General features: G+C 43.4%; 1 protein-coding gene and 1 pseudogene across 5 annotated transcripts in view; one reads left to right on the forward strand and one right to left on the reverse strand.

Moving 5' to 3' along the window:
- The window catches only part of LOC138772585 (catenin alpha-1 pseudogene), a 719,716-nt pseudogene that overhangs the window by 389,805 nt on the left and 313,008 nt on the right, over positions 1 to 16,903 (reverse strand).
- Positions 1 to 16,903, forward strand: part of CCDC200 (coiled-coil domain containing 200) — a 101,796-nt gene that overhangs the window by 58,501 nt on the left and 26,392 nt on the right. For 4 of the 5 annotated variants that reach the window (XM_069952681.1, XM_069952680.1, XM_069952677.1 and 1 more), the window contains one exon: positions 10,776 to 10,823. The exons of the other annotated variant lie outside the window; for it this stretch is intronic. Coding sequence is in view for 2 of the 4 variants with exons in the window: in XM_069952680.1 (XP_069808781.1) it covers positions 10,776 to 10,823 (48 nt within the window). In the remaining 2 variants the exon portion in view is untranslated. The remainder of the gene's footprint in view (positions 1 to 10,775; positions 10,824 to 16,903) is intronic. 5 annotated transcript variants of the gene reach the window in all.

Here is a 16,903-nt window from a genome sequence, read left to right on the forward strand (position 1 = left end):
CAAATCTCTAAAACTTTCTGACACCAGTTGATTTGAAAATACTTTCATTATTATTTCATTAAAGGTCGGCTGTCTAAAGTGTTTGGGCCCTTTAAGATGGGATGATGGAGGTCAGGACACAGCACCGATCTCCCTGATCGGAGATAATCTGCAGAGCCCTTACTAAGCTCAATCAATCACAGGGCGGGGTCAAACAAACGATCACTGTGTCTTTTGTACGGCTATCCGGATTTATCATTATCAGCCGCACATCATCTGTTTAGACAGAACAATGTGCGGCTGATAACAATGATTTTTAAAAGATCCAATCAGTGAACTAATGAGGGATTGCTCATTCATCAGCCCATAGGGGATAGCGGGGAGCTGCCGCCGACGCTCCCATTCCATGGAGCGACAGCAGCAGATCGTTGCTGTATTAGTCGTTTGTCTTTCAACATGTTGACTGCAACGATCGGCCGACATCGTTCATGTCGGCGGATTGTTACCTTCCATTACACAGAACGATTATCGTCCGTAATGGCTGATAATCGTTCCGTGTAATAGGGCCTTAACTTCAACAAGTTGAATTTTAACTGTATGACCCTATTGTTCTTGGAGAGATAAGCTGCAGTCAGAGCTGTCTGGCTGTGGCTCTCCCCCTCCTCTTTCTATTGAGAACACATTAACATTTGGCCATGCCCCACATTCATATGTATGTGGACATCAGGAGTTGGACTGACAGCTATTGAGAAAATATGGCCATCTTAAAGGCATATTCCACTTAAACATAACTTTTGATATGTTGCTGTCCATGGTGAGGCCAACAATACATTTCCTACCTGTTTTTATCTATTCAGTCTCCTTCCCCCAGTTCTAAGCTGCTGCTTTCTGCTGAAGACACAAAAAACTGTATGTGAGCCTTTCTCTCTGTCTCCCCCTCCTCCTCCCTCCCTTCTGAGACAGCTGGCGTTATCTGCAACTTTGTAATGCTGGCAAGTGTAATCACAGTAAGGGTGGTATTACACAGGACGATTATCGTTTGAAAAATCATTAGATCACTCGGATTTGTTTCGTTTAGTGTAATAGCAGACAACGATTAAACGGCCGATGACAAATCGTTGGTCGCTTGATAGAATTTACACCTATTTTTATCATTGATTGTTTGCAAATTGTTCGCATGTAATAAGATGTAGCGACAACAGGACGACCGCAAGAACGATCATAAGTAACAATGTTCGTTCCGTGTAATTGGGTGAACGTGTTTAGGTCGTCGTTCACCAAAGCGGTCGTTTGAGATCAATTATCGTTAATCGTTGTTAGTCAAAAAATCGATTTGTGGAATAGGACCCTTAGGGCCCTATTCCACCAGACGATTATCGTTCAGATTATCGTTAAATCGTTTGAATCTAAACGATAATCGTTTGGTTAAAATGCAGTTAACGATTAACGACCGAACAAGAAATCGTTGATCACTTTATAAGACCTGGACCTCTTTTTATCTTTGCTCGTTCGCAAAACATTCGAAAATTGTTCGCATTAAATAAGACATCGTTCGGTCGTTTGCAGTAGATACGAACGCAATAGCGAAGAAAAAACAATCGCAAATACGATCATAAGTAACGATTATCGTTCCATGGAAATGAGTGAACGTTTTCAGGTCTTTCGCAATAGTGGTCGTTTGAGATCGTTAATCGTTAACGATTATGCGAACGATAATCGTCCGGTGGAATAGGGCCCTTAGTCAGGAACTTTTAACACTTTTCAGCCAAACATTCTCATCCGATCTCCCCACGTATGCAGTTTAAGCAAGGGCTGTAAGGACATCGGTAACGATGTCCATGCAGCCCTTGTTAAACGATTATCAGGCCGTGTTATCGGCACTCGTTAACAATTATTATCGGGCCCCCATAGGGCCATGTAATAGTAGCTTAATCCTTCTCTCCCCTGACAGGGAGGCCACCCTACACTTCAGACACTAAGCTGGTCCCAAAATCATATTGGTGCCATTGCATGATATATTTGGTGATGTACATATTCAAGGGTAGCAAGGCTATATAGTTACCATCCCTACATATATGTACCTGATACTGGGGTCACAAATGTATCCAGTCTAGGCAATGCTCTGTGAGCTGAACCATTCTGTCTGCTGGTTCGCAACAATGTATCAAATGAGCTCACAGAGCATTGTCTAGACTGGATACAGTTGCATCTGCTGCATTTTGTTGTAGCACATTGATGTACCATTGAAACCATAGAAACTTATACCAGAATATACGAATTAGTAAATGACTTCTATTTAAAAATGTCAAGTCTTCCAGTACTTATCAGCTGCTGTATGTCCTGCAGGAAGTCGTGTATTCTCTTCAGTCTGACACAATGCTCTCTGCTGCCTCCTATGTCAGGAACTGTCCAGAGCAGGAGAGGTTTTCTATGGGGATTTGCTACTGCTCTGGACAGTTCCTGACATGGACAGAGGTGGCAGCAGAGAGCACTGTGTCAGACTGGAAAAAATACACCACTACCTGCAGGATATACAGTAGCTGATGAGTACTGGAAAACTTGAGATTTTTATATAGAACTAGACTACACATCTATATAACTTTCTGACACCAGTTGATTTAAGAAAATAAATATTTGACCGGAGTTCCCCTTTAAAGCTAAAATGGGTCCCACATACAGAGCCCTGCTTTGATTCTAGACATGGGTGACGTTATATTGCTTTCAGATGTGGCCGCACATCCCCTCTAATGGAATAGGAGGCATTGTGCTGGAAGCATATTGAAAGGTCAGCTTATTCTTAAGCCGCGGCTTGAAGTGCTCATCGAGAAATAATAATTCTATATCTCACAGCATTAACTTTAAACTTAGGAAGTGTCATTGTGAATCTTAACAGACTGCGCGGGATCCTTCCGCATCCTACTCCATGTGCACGGCCTGCTGGTGCTGAGGGGAACAGATTTTCTTCCTATGCAGGGGGGTGACGAGACGCCTACAGGCTGACAGGCTGGCAGGATTCTGTAGAGATGGGGCCAAGTCGATTATTATAAATCATTGACCCATCTTAGGGTGCAGGTTGTGCTGCTGATAGCCTCTGTACTGGTTAATAGCCTCTGTACTGGTTATTAGCCTCTGTACTAGTTGATAACCGCTAGTTGATAGCCTCTGTACTGGTTGATAGCCTCTGTGCTAGTTAATAGCCTCTGTACTAGTTGATGGCCTCTGTACTGGTTGATGGCCTCTGTACTGATTGATGGCCTCTGTACTGATTGATAGCCTCTGTGTTGGTTGATAGCCTCTTTACTAGTTTATAGCCTCTGTGCTAGTTGATGGCCTCTGTACTGGTTAACAGCCTCTGTACTGGTTGATAGCCTCTGTACTAGTTGATAGCCTGTGTACTAGTTGGTAGCCTCTGTACTGGTTAATAGCCTCTGTACTAGTTGATAGCCTCTGTACTGGTTGTTAGCCTCTGTACTGGTTAATAGCCTCTGTACCAGTTGATAGCCTGTGTACTAGTTGGTAGCCTCTGTACTAGTTGGTAGCCTCTGTGCTAGTTGATAGCCTCTGTACTGGTTGTTAGCCTATGTAGTACTAGTTCTGCCTTCAGTCAGCATAAGGTTCATTATACTAATGTGTCGCCTGCCCTAATCTGCTCCTCATTACATTTCTATATTTGCCTAATGAGGAAACGTCTTGATACACAAGCCATCCACTAGGAAGTAATGCGGGGAGACGTGTATTCCTCTAATCCCACCAGAGAAGGGCGCGGTGTTACTGGTGTGACTGGTGAATGATCCCCACTTGGCTGCACTAACACATCTTGCATGTATAGCAGCAGCTGTTCACTAAACACAGAGGTTTGCCTATGGGGACATCATATAAGCTGATGAATTATTGGGAAATAAAAGTGAGAAAAATGTCAGATGGACCCTTGAGTTGCTTGCACTTTTACTCTAATAGACTCAAAGGCTTAGTGGTTGCAGTATTTACAAGGTTCTCATGCTTGACAGTTACATTATAGTTCTAGAACAAACTGGGTCACTCCTCCTGACAGTTTCTCCCTTTTAGGCCCCATTCACACTCCGGAACCCTCCTCTGCCAAGATTCCGTGAAAGATAGAGATGATATGGAGAAATAGAGAGAGAGGTAGTAGGTTATAAGATGTCTCAGCTACATTATGCCGCACATAGTTTTACACACTGGTGACTAGTGAGAACTAGAATGAAAACTTCCTGACATTTGCCATTCTCTGGAGCTGAATCACAGTTCCTCTACAGTACAGTAAAGCAAGATGGAGGTGACGAAATGACACAATCCCATCCCTCTCATGTCAGACACTACAGCGGACACCTACTGAGCACTTATTGACTCCTTTATTGTCTCTTGCTGTTAATTGTCCCTTCATCTAGGTAGTCTGAGGACTCTCCTTCATCCGATCCTAAACCACACGTCTGCCTTGTAAATGGCATTATTATCATATTATCTAACTACATGTTATAGCCTATTAAATGGAATTATATAATATACATTAAAGACGTGAATCATTTCCTAATATAAACCTGTATATTTGTGATTAGTTTTACATTACTAATATATATAGATAGATAGATTCTGTGGGGGAGATTTATCAAACATGGTGTAAAGTGAAACTGGCTCAGTTGCCCCTAGCAACCAATCAGATTCCACCTTTCATTCCTCACATTGGAAATGAAAGATGGAATCTGATTAGTTGCCAGGGGCAACTGAGCCAGTTTCACTTTACACCATGTTTGATAAATCTCCCCCATGTATGTTCTCAGTGTGTTTGCACATACAGAAAGGTTAGGATTAGAGATTAACCAGAACATGCAGCATTTGATTACCGGTGGCTGAAGAAGTTGGATGCCACCCTAAGTCTACCTGGAAAACATGGATACAGTCATAGGCTGCATCCATGTTTTCCACGACTCATTAGGGCTGCATCCAAAGCAGAGACCATGGACCAGGATAGACCATCCTATTAAGGATGGTCCAAACCTGCCGAGGTTCGGTTCGTATGAACCCAAACGCTCGGCATCAGATTCCCGCTGTCTGGCCGCTCCGTGCAGCGGGTGAATACAGCGGGAGGACCGCCTGGAGAACTGGGATACAGCCTATGGCTATGGCTGTATCCCAGTTTTACAGGCGGTCCTCCCGCTGTATCCACCCTCTCCACGGAGGAGGAAGACAGCGGAAATCATTTCCAGAGAGTTCGGGTTCGTACGAACCCGAACCTCGGCAGGTTCGGACCATCCCTACATCCTATAGAATGCCACAAAGCAGACACTGTTCAATGAATTAGCTGACTACAGTCTCTGTATAAAGACCCTATTACATGGGGCGATATCAGGGAGGAAGTGAGCACCGACCTGTCAGGTCAGCACTCGCTTGCTCCTCGTTCCCCGCTCACTGCCAGCGCTATTACACGTGTCAACAGCTGCTGGGAGCTGCGGAAAGAGCTTCCCGAACGATCTATAGGGTACTATTACATGGAGCAATTTTTAACGATTAACGATAAACGATCACAAACAAGATTGTTTATCGTTTACCTGAAATCGTTCACCATATTACACAGAGCAATAGTCGTTAGTTACGATCGTTACTACGATCGTTATTGCAATCGTTACTAAGATCGTTTATTCCTTCTGATCCCAGCAAAACAATGGACAATGTGCAATTACCCTGAACGATTAAGTGAATAAATACGGAACTTGAGCGAACGAATGTTGAATTACAGCAAATGATTTTTTGATTGTTGCCTGCAATTACACAGAACGATTATCGTTTAAATTCGAACAATATAACGATTTTTCGCACGATAATCGTCATGTGTAATAGGGCCCTTAGATCATCTGAGGAGCCCATAGAGGATAGCGGTGGTCTGCTGCCGCCACTCCTATTACACTGAGCGACGGCAGCAGATCATTGCTATCAAGGTAGATCAGCCGACATTGTGCATAATCGGCCAAATACAGCCGATAATCGCTTTGTGTAATAGGGCCTTCAAGTAATGCCGACCTGGATGCTTGATGTAAGATTGCACACACTAAAGGCCCTTTTCATGGGAGGATTATCTAGAAATGCTCCTTCAGGCCCTTAATCGGCCTGTGTAAAAGTGTCAGTGATCAGCCGAGAAGTGAGAAAACGTCCGCTTGACAGCAGATCGCATCTTTTGTGTAGTCCAGACCAGACTGTGTAAACAAAAGGATATGAGGTCAATAACAACGTATTTAAATGGCTGCATGAACGACGCATGGAAAGTTCTTATGGCCTGGCTGCTCGATTGGTTGTGCCATGTAAATAAAGTGATTTTTTTATTTTTTTTCCGATTAATGGTATTCGATTGCAAATGAGCACTTTTGCGAGCGACCTGAAATCATTCACCACAACAGGCGGGAAGACATTTGCTCGTTACCATCGTAATTACAATCGTATTACGATCGTTTGTGCACAATGTCCAGTGTTTTTCACGGTGTGATTTTGTCTGTTCATTGAATCCACACTGGTTTGGGGGAGACCCAGTGACAGGAGCAGGGGAAATGGCAGCCCAGAGCCGGTGACAGGGGTGGGGGAGATGGGAACCAGGAGCAGGGAAGCTGAGAGCTGGGAGTGGGGTAGCTGAGAGTGGGAAGCTGAGACTCGGGAGTGGCGGAGCTGAGAGCTGGGAGCGGGGAGCTGAGAGCCGGGAGCGAGGGGGCTGAGAGCCGGGAGCGAGGTAGCTGAGAGCTGAAAGCAGGGTAGCTGAGAGCTGGGAGATGAGAGCCGGGAGTGGAGGAGCTGGGAGCCGGAAGCGGTGGAGATGAGACCCGGGAGCGGGGGAGCTGAGAGTTGGGAGCGGGGGAGATGAGAGCCGGGAGTGGGGGAGATGTGAGCCGAGCAAGGGGGCTGGGAGCCGGGAGCGGGGTAGCTGAGAGCTGGGAGCGGGGTAGCTGAGAGCCGGGAGCGGGGTAGCTGAGAGCCGGGAGCGGGGGAGATGAGAGCTGGGAGCAGGGGAGCTGGGAGTCGAGAGCCGGTAGCGGGTGACAGCAGCAGGGGACATGAGAGCTGGGAGCAGAGACAGGAGTGGGGGGAGGCACGGATGGTGTAAATGCCCTCATAGAATTTAATGGACCACGGACAATTTTTCGGGACGTGTGAATAAGGCCCAACAATAATTTTATGGTCAGTTCAAAAGATGAGATCAACGACACACAAACACATTTTTGTTGGTCGTTTGATCATTATCTGCTTATACACCGCTTAAACTAGAACTATATAACGATTTTTCACACAATAATCTTCCCGTGTAATAGGGCCCTAAGGCCGATCAGCGAGGTTAGCTTCCTTAGACGGCCCCATATCTAAAAAGACCCTAAGACCTTGAAATGACCTTGAGGACTTTGGTCTTTTGGCTCATCACAGCGTCTTATTCAGATCTAGACAGAGGCATTGGTGCCCGCGTTTTCCATGTCACAAGTCTCCAGCTGCTGGATCCTGACCGGGGTGGGGGGCTAATCCAAGGGCCGGTAGTCAGACAGCTGGGCTCTGCTCCGCTCATTCACATAGACCTGCTAGGGATTTACACTTGTTTCTCTTGTGTCTGTGAAGACAGAATGGATCAATAAAGATATTTTACAGCCAGAAAAAATTCTAATAACTTTGAAGCCCCCAGACGTATTGAGGCTGGAGACCCCCTAGTTCTGTTGTAATTCACACTTACAAGGACTGTTATTTCTATATAGGTTACTACTATCATAGTCTTATTGTTTAAAGGGGCATACTCATAATAGTATTGGTATTGGTTGTGGTATTGGTAGTAGTAAGGTAGCGATTAGCAAAGGTATATATTTTTTCCCCTAGAGCAGGGGTAGGCTACCTTGGCTCTCCAGATGTTGCAAAACTACTAAAGCTTTGGCTGTCCAGGCATGATAAGAGTTGTAGTTGTGTGTTCAGAGTTCTGTAAAACACTGGTGGTTCTTGGAGTAGTGTTGGGCGAACTTGCTGAAAATCCAGGTTCGGCAATGTTGCTCGGCTTTGAATCCCAGCGTATGGAGAAGATGGATGCTAGCCTAAGAAGTGCTGGAAAACATGGTTACAGCCATAGGCCATAGGCTGCATCCAACTTCTACAGCCCCGACAGTCAAATGCCAAGCGTTTAGGTTCAGAAAAACGTTGCCGAACCAGAATTTTCAGCAAGTTCGCTCAACATTACTTATAATACAGGGTAAAGCATGTACACCCACCCACATGCCTAGCAGTCGGCCACTATGGACGATATACTGACTAATGCATATTTATCGGGATGGAATAGGTCAATGGTATGTCTATGTAATGCATTGATATGCCAGGTCCTCCAGAGAAAGAGAACTTACTGCAGTCTTGACCAACTTTATAGAAACTGTCTAGTATTAGAAAAAATATATGCTTTTTGTTCTTAAAAAAAAAAAAAAAAAAAAAACAGTTCCTCCCTTGTCCATGGGGCTGTATGTGGTTTTGCAACTCATTACCAGTATAAAGAATTAGGTTGAGTTGCAATAACCCACACAGTCCATGGACATGGGACAAACCATACGTGGGAAAATTAGCAAATATAGCTACTTGTGTGGATTAGAGGGGCTTTGTGTAGCAGTACCAACATCACAGAGGAACTCCAACACCCAGCTAGCCTGCAACATGCCATCAGTTGCACAGATATATGAATTTGCTGTATGTAGGGTATAGGTCACTCCGACAGAGTAGATAAATACTATGGAATGGAGTCCATGACCCCACAGCACAATGTAAACAGTCGAGTGGGTAGACATAGCATTAATAATACATTACACATTACCTATAGCTCGTTTGAAGGGTTCCCTTAGATATAATGGACATTTTCTATTTATGGGAGAGGTCACTGATCTGGACAAGGGCGAATGTTTTCTTAAGGCCTTTCCGGAGTGGGGTCACTTTTTGTAGTATTTAGAAAGTGAAAACCGATGGTGGTATAAATGGTGAAATATGAGTAGGGAAGGGGGTCAGTGTAACAATATGTCATCTGGTTTACATTATACATGGACAAAGGCAATTCTATATCCATGTATGTATGTCTGACCCCGCTGCTCAGCTACATAATTCACTCTATAGGAGAGGAGATTCACGTTATACACAACAATAACAACATAAAAAGCTGCATAAAGTTATAATTCTCTCATGTGGCCCTACAAATTGGGGGAGGGGGTCCCTGGTGGCTTCTTTCTGCCTTGCAGGGCTTGATTGATAGGCCTCACCCTATACCGTAACAGAGAGAGATCTATCAGTCAAGGCTGGAAGAGTGGGAAGAGGCCACCCCAATCATTCATGGTTCAAGCAGTGATGACAGGTTAGCTTTAATAGACTTAAAGGGGTCATCCAGCGAAAATCTTTTGAGAAGACTTCAGATTTTTAAATTGAAGTAATTAACAAATATATATAACGTTCTGACACCAGCTGATCTGAAAGAAAAATATTTTCGCTGAACAACCCCTTTAAAGGGGTGTCACCTAAATTTTCTTTTACTGATTAGAGTCAGATACTAAAAAAAATTCTTTTTTTCTAATCTGTTTTTTATTTTCTGACTGTATTGCTGTACAGATCACTTTACAGCAGCCTCCTCTTATCACCACAAACACAACAGGAAGTCTCAGCTAAAGGCCCTATTACACGGAACGATTATCAGCTGTGTGCATCCGATGTCGGCTGATCGTTGCTGTCGTTCGTCTTTCAACATGTTGAAAGACAAACGACTGTGATAGCAAAGATCTGCTGCGGCGGCAGAAGACCCCCGTGTCATAGGGGCTTTAGTTTTAGCCCCAGTGGTGAGAATGAAAACTGCAAGATCTCAGGATTATTTTATAATATTGATAGAAAAATGGAACATTAGAAAAAATGTCATATTTTTAAAATCCTTTAAAAATATGTTTAACATAAAAACTTTATTTATACAATTAGTCATTTTCTGATGACACATTCCCTTTAAGCGTTCATATATATTGTCCATACCTGCTAAACACGGGTGGATCAGTTGACCTAATGTAGGTGGTGGCCTCCTTAATTTCTCTGAAAGAAAGAAAGATCAGGCATGTTAACCTTTTTTGGAACCCGATTCATAGAAAGGACGTTCTAGAGCTGGAGAGGGTACAAAGACGGGCAACTAAACTAATAAGGGGAATGGAGCATCTTAGTTATGAGGAGAGATTAAAAGAATTACATTTGTTTAGTATGGAGAAGAGACGTTTAAGGGGAGATATGATTAATTTATTTAAATATATAAATGACCCCTACAAGAAATATGGGGAAAAGATGTTCCAGGTAAAACCCCCTCAAAGGACAAGAGGGCACTGCCTCCGCCTGGAGAGACAAGGGGGCACTGCCTCCGCCTGGAGAAAAAAAGGTTCAATCTCCGGAGGCGACAAGCCTTCTTTACCATGAGAACTGTGAATCTGTGGAACAATCTACCACAGGATCTGTTCACAGCAAAAACAGTAGAGGGCTTCAAAACAGGGCTAGACAAGTTCTTAGAGCAAAATAATATAAATGCATATGTATAGAACATATCACCCCTCCCCCTTCCCTGTATCCATCCCCTCCTTGGTTGAACTTGATGGACATGTGTCTTTTTTCAACCGTATTAACTATGTAACTATTCTGGCCAGCCGTCTGTCAGTGCTAGCTATAGCATATGTAGCATTCTGCCTCCTCTCCGACCACATGTCTTATATAATATAAGAGTTTTGGAGTCCCGGCATTACAATGGTTAATAACACTTAGTACTTTTTTATTCCCAGAGATCCCCCAGAGGAAACATTAGCCGCACACCAGTTACTGCAACAATGGTAAGGAGAACTATTATTTGCCCATTGCATTCTGGTTTCTGTGGGAAAGGCATTAATATGGATGAGGACGGGACAGTAACAGACTGTTAGCTTTGCTTTTATCGGTTATTCCTGCCTGGATTCTGCTTGGAGACTATTTTTTTTTTATAATGCAAACTTCCAGAGCCACTGACCTGATTAGCGGCCTCGCATCTCTCATTGACCCATGCTGGGACTGGGGAGAGGGGGGGAAATCACATTACATCCAGGCTCCAGGATTCTGGCTTCAGCTGGGTGTAGATAAACAGGAAATAATGGAAGCACTGACTGGTATGGACCAACTAGAGTCAATCTACAGTGAAGTTTTGGAGATAAAGTTTTGTCTGCAGACTGGCTGACCATATTACCACCACCAGCCGTCTGCCAATTCTACATTACAGAGGGACCTTTGGCCTTTGCTGTTGCAAAACTGCAGTTTCCGTCATGCTAAAGCTTTGGCTGTCCAGGCATGATGGGAATTGTAGTTTTTTTCCCAATTAGTGTGGAGCGGACCTGTCAAAACATTCAGGTTCTGCGACGTTATCAGAACCGGAACACTCTGGGGGAGATTTATCAAACTTGCTGTCAAGTAGAACTGGCTCAGTTGCCCCTAGCAACCAATCAGATTCCACCTCTCACTCCTCACAGACTCTTTGGAAAATAAAAGGTGGAATCTGATTGGTTGCTAGGGGCAACTGAGGCAGTTCTACTTTACACCAGTTTGATAAATCTCCCCCTCTGTGTTTGATTCCTTGTTGCTGCAAAAATTGGATGCCGCCCTAGGGCTGCTAGGAAAACATGGATAAAGCCTATGGCCTATGGCTGTATCTATGTTTTCCAGGACTCCCTAGGGCAGCAACCAACTTCTGGAGCTACGAGGAATCAAACGCAGTGTGTTCCGGTTCTGATAACGTCACGGAACCTAAATGTTTTGATAGGTCTTCTCAACACTAATGGGGAACCTTCGGCCCTCCAGCTGTTGTAAAACTACAATTCCCATCATGTCTGGACAGCCAAAACTTTAGCATGACGGCAACTGTAGTTTTGCAATGGTTGGAGGGCTAAAGGCTCCCCATCCGTGATCATACACATACACATGAGAGATGTGTTGACTAAGGCTCTGTTCACACGGAGCAAAACTCGCAGAATCCCGGCAGCCTCGCGAGCCTCCCATAGACTGTTATTATGACATAGGGCCTGAGTTTCACACCTGTGTTCTGGATGTTTCTCCCATCCACACACAGGATCTTTGGTGCTCTGCCGGAGTGACCATTAGGTTCTTGGTCACCTCTGTTATGCTGCATTTACACGAAGCGATAATTCGCCCAATCGATCGTTTAACGATTTTGAAGCAACGATTTGGTTTTTATAACGTTCAGCATTTAGACAAATAAATCATTAGAAAAATCGTTAGAAAATTTGTAAGAAAAATCGTTATTGCGATCGTTTTTAAGATCACTTAAGCCCATCTTTTACATAGGGTAAATCGGTGAAAGACTGTTTACACGAACTGTTACTACGAATTTTTAGCGAACGACCAACGACGATTTGAGAACATGCTGAAAGATCAAAATGAACGATTTTTCGCTCATCACTTGATCGTTTGCTGTGTTTACACGGAACGATTATCGCTCAAATGCGATCGTTATTGCGAAAATTCGGACGATAATCGTTCCGTGTGAACGCAGAATTACCCTAATTACTTAGTTTATTCTATGTCAGCTGGTCCTGGTTGTTGTAGACTTCATCTATTTAAGAATCATGGAGGCCTCTGTGCTCTTGGGAACTTCCAGTGCAGCAGAATTTTTTTTGTCCTCCCGATCTGCTTTATTTTAGCACAAGGCCTCAACATAACAAAAAGTGAAAGGGTCTGAACGCACTGTATATTATGGTAGCGCACATAAATGTGAATGAGCCAGTGACCAGCCAGTCCCTGTTTTTACTGGCACAAAGTTCATAGAGCGTAGGGGGTAATCTCCACACACAGGGAGTGGTTGTGCTAGAGGTCACCCGAGAAGCTTATGGGTGAATGTCTACAGAAACAGGTCAGACTAGATCAGTTTCTGTAAATATGAAGCAACGACCTTTGGATGAATGTGAAAGTACAAGTCACGTGACTGTGCACAAACCGTGTCCGTAAAGAAACTAGAGTCTATTAGAAAGCAGCTTAGTCGTTAGCGGACGTCACTACCTAATCAAAATGACTTTATTGTAATAAACAGAAGAACCGATAACAGTAAACGGTGACAAAAGTGATAGGAATGTGCGGAGTAATCGTCGTATCTGATGGACCCCCTGGGATTATTTTAGAACATAATTGAACTGTTTTACTGTATGTGCAGTAACTTCAATAACTACTAATGAACATTTATAGTAAACTACTTATGGAAAGGGTCATGTATAAAAATATAGGTTAATTTATTGTTTATTGTCTTTGTTACGTGAACACATTTGGAGCATGCCATAGGAGAGCTCCTGGGCAACACACTGCACATAGCCATAGGCAATCGTTGAGCTGATGGCAGCCAAAAGAGTGTCCTCTGTTAAGGTGATATAATATTGTTATAATTGGTATAATATTAGTATTTTTCTGTATAAGAAGGTACACGAGACAGCGTCTTCCTACACTGTGGGACACCACCAAAAACATATATGGACTAGAGATGAGCGCAACTGGAGCATGCTCGAATCCAAAGGATGGCTGAAGAAATTGGATGCAGCCCAAGGGAGTCTGGGAAAACATGGATACCGCCTATGTCCTAATGTTGTATCCATGTTTTCCCAGACTCCCTAGGGTGGCATCCAACTTCTTTAGCCTTCGGTATTCAAATGCCAAATGAGCAGGCACTAGTTGCGTTCATCTCTCATAAGAATATATAGTAACATTAAATTACACATAAGCATTAAGGTATAATGAGTTATTTTTAAATGGACTCTCTATAGTGTCAGAGCTTAGGCCAACCAAAGGATTATTTAGCACTGGTTTGGTCAGTCTGACCCTGGATGGTAGATGGTAATAGTCATGGGTTTCCTAAGGAGGTATTCCCACCTTTGCATCACCATTATTTCTGAGCGCTAAACTCTGAACTATCCAGCGGCCCCATAGATAATAAATGGAGTGGTGGCCATTAGAGATAAGCCATGGGCACCAGACACCTCTAGGGCTGCATCCAACTTCTTCAGCCACTGAATACCAATAAAAAAACAACTGAACCTCTAACATATTACAACATATAGATTTTATTGTTAAAATTGCAATACAATGACAAAATAATAGATAAATACACAATGAACCATGGCTGACAAAATGTTAAAAACGACAAACATACAGTGAGGGGGCTGCTGCAGATGGACACAAGTAAATAACTAAATAAATAAATAAATAAATAGATGGTAGACTAAAGTGCTAGATACAGTACAAGGAGAGCTATGAATAGATGATTTTGTAGTAAACAAGCCAAAAAAGTGCTATAAAAGATTCATAGATCTCAACTGGTGTAAAACTACTAGAGTGTCATACCATAAATGATGGAAGTCAAAGTGTCCACCGGCGGCCCCCACCCCATATATGTGTTATTCTTCAGCCACTGGTAATCAAATGTTGAGCGATCTTATTCGAGCATTCTTGATTTGCGCTCACGGAGTCTGACCCTATACAGTCAGACTGGGCATCGGGCTGGACACTGGTTATAATTTACAATGGGACTCAGGACTCACAAGACCTGGCACGATCCAAACTTTTACCCTGTTCTAAAATTGTCAAAATTAATATAAAAGACACAAACACCTTAATAAAGTGGAAATATCCCTTTAATTATGGATTGTCCGGCGCGCAAAAGACGACTGGAGCTCACTTTCTTAGATCCCATGTGCTTTAGTCGTCTTTTTGCCGGACAACCCCATTAATACTGATAACATTATGTTCTTTAAACTTTGGGTTGGCAAAGGAAATAGATGTCACTGCTGTTCCTCTTCCTGTCAGCATGCCATTCCCTAGTGATGACTCAACGCTCTCCTTTCAAGTTACTCAAGGTAGAAGTGATGGGATGACACATGGTTCTCTTATGTACAGGAAATACCAAGCCAAGTTCCACAGCATTCCAGGAGTTTATGTGTTGTAGTTTCTCTTTCCTCCCTATCACCATCAAAGGCACAGTAGACAATAAATGGGCTTCCATCCATATGTGTGGTCCTTACAACCATTTGGGCTGATATAGTTTATCTTCATGATTCAAGTGTTGTTGGAAACATTTGGATTTGACCCATAGTACTCTATGGAGCTCATACTCTGCAGGTGCCTCTATATGTATCTCAAGATGAAAGCTCAAGGCTTGTCTCCTCTGCAATAGCTGGCTGCACCAACACCAACTACGTCCACCAAGTGTATAGGTGCTTGCTGGCCTTCCAACTCCAACACGTAGGTCTATAATTCCAACATGTAACTAGAGATGATCGAACATCAGGAAATCTTAGGTTCGATTGAACTCGAACCTTGTGCATTTGATTCCCGATGCCTTCTCGGTCTGTGGGGAAGAAGGAGACAGCCAGAGTACCACCTGGAATTCCAGGATTCAGCTTAGGTAATAGGCTGTATCCCGGAATTCCAGGCGGTACCCGGGCTGTCTCCTTCTTCCCCACGGACCGGGAAGGCATCGGGAATCAAATGCGTAAGGTTTGACAAGGTTCGAGTTCGATCTAACCAATGACTTCCCGATGTTCGATCATGTCTAGTTATGACATTATGGTAATTGGGGTATACTCCCTAGAATCATCACTGAAGTACTGAAGAAAGTTGGTGCAGCTAGAGATGAGAGCAACTGGAGCGTGCTCAAGTCTGATCGTTCAACATGTGAATACTGGTGGATGAAGTTGTTGGGAGTCTTCAGGAAAATATGGACACAGCTTATTGCCTATGACTGTATCCATATTCTCCCAGACTCCTTGGGGCGGCATCCAACTTCTTCAGCATTCTCCAGTTGCGCTCATCTCTAGCTGCAGCCCCTTCTTTCTAAAGGACGGTGGAGGCCCAGGACTGGCAGTCCGTCCTCAGTCCACCATCAATCAGCAAGTCATGGCATATGCTAATAACATGGTGGCCATACACATTAGAGAAGAGGAGGTTGATGGTTGAACGACCATTCAACAAAATCTAATGAATGACCCTTTGTCGGCCATAGACAATTCAGCCAATATTTGACTTTCAGTGTCAATCTAAGAACGCCATCAGGGACACCTGACGTATACTCTTCTATTAAAGAAGTCCTCTGCTACATATGGAGAAGGCAGAGGAGAGATACTAAGCTTTTGTTTGCGTTCGGATGGCCGCGCACATAGCAGTTCCTTTATGGTCTATAGACCTAATCCATCTTTCCAGGAATTTCTGATGATACTTCCAGCTCTCAGATACCTGTGACTAATCACCCCAAAAAATTGTATAGAGAATGCTGCTCTCAATAACAGGTTTATTATAGCCACCAAACCCAGTACTGGTCTAACAAGAAGAGTTTCACCCACAAGATGATGTGTCCTTGGGAGGAGGATTGAAAAATACCTAAAGAAAGGGTCAGTAGTAGGATTTAAAAGCCATTAACATAATAAAAATCTTCTATATAAATGTATAGGAAACATATTGGTTCATATCTGGGTGTAGCTAAAAGACTACAGGACAGGATGCAGTGTCAGTCAGCTGCTTCTAAAGGTCCTCATACATCTTCAATAACTCAACCATCTGCCATCTCTCCCCATCCTACTCATACATAGGAACATTTGAGGTTTTCTGTGTACTCTATGGGAAGGGCAGGGTTAAGACCCATCCAGAGAGCTCTGACTGTGGCTTATCTCTCCAAGAACAAAGAACTATCACCACCGCCCCTAGCAACCAGATTCCATCTTTCATTTTCCAAAGAACCTGTGAAGAAAAGTGGAATCTGATTGGTTGCTAGGGGCAACTAAGACAATTCTACTTTACACCAGTTTCATAATTCTCACCCATAGAGTTTATCCATCCTTCCATACACCTTCACTTTATCCTCCTTGGTTGTGCATGTGTCTTTTTTTTTCAA

Source organism: Dendropsophus ebraccatus, chromosome 14, assembly GCF_027789765.1.
Source record: "Dendropsophus ebraccatus isolate aDenEbr1 chromosome 14, aDenEbr1.pat, whole genome shotgun sequence".
NCBI lineage: Eukaryota > Metazoa > Chordata > Amphibia > Anura > Hylidae > Dendropsophus > Dendropsophus ebraccatus.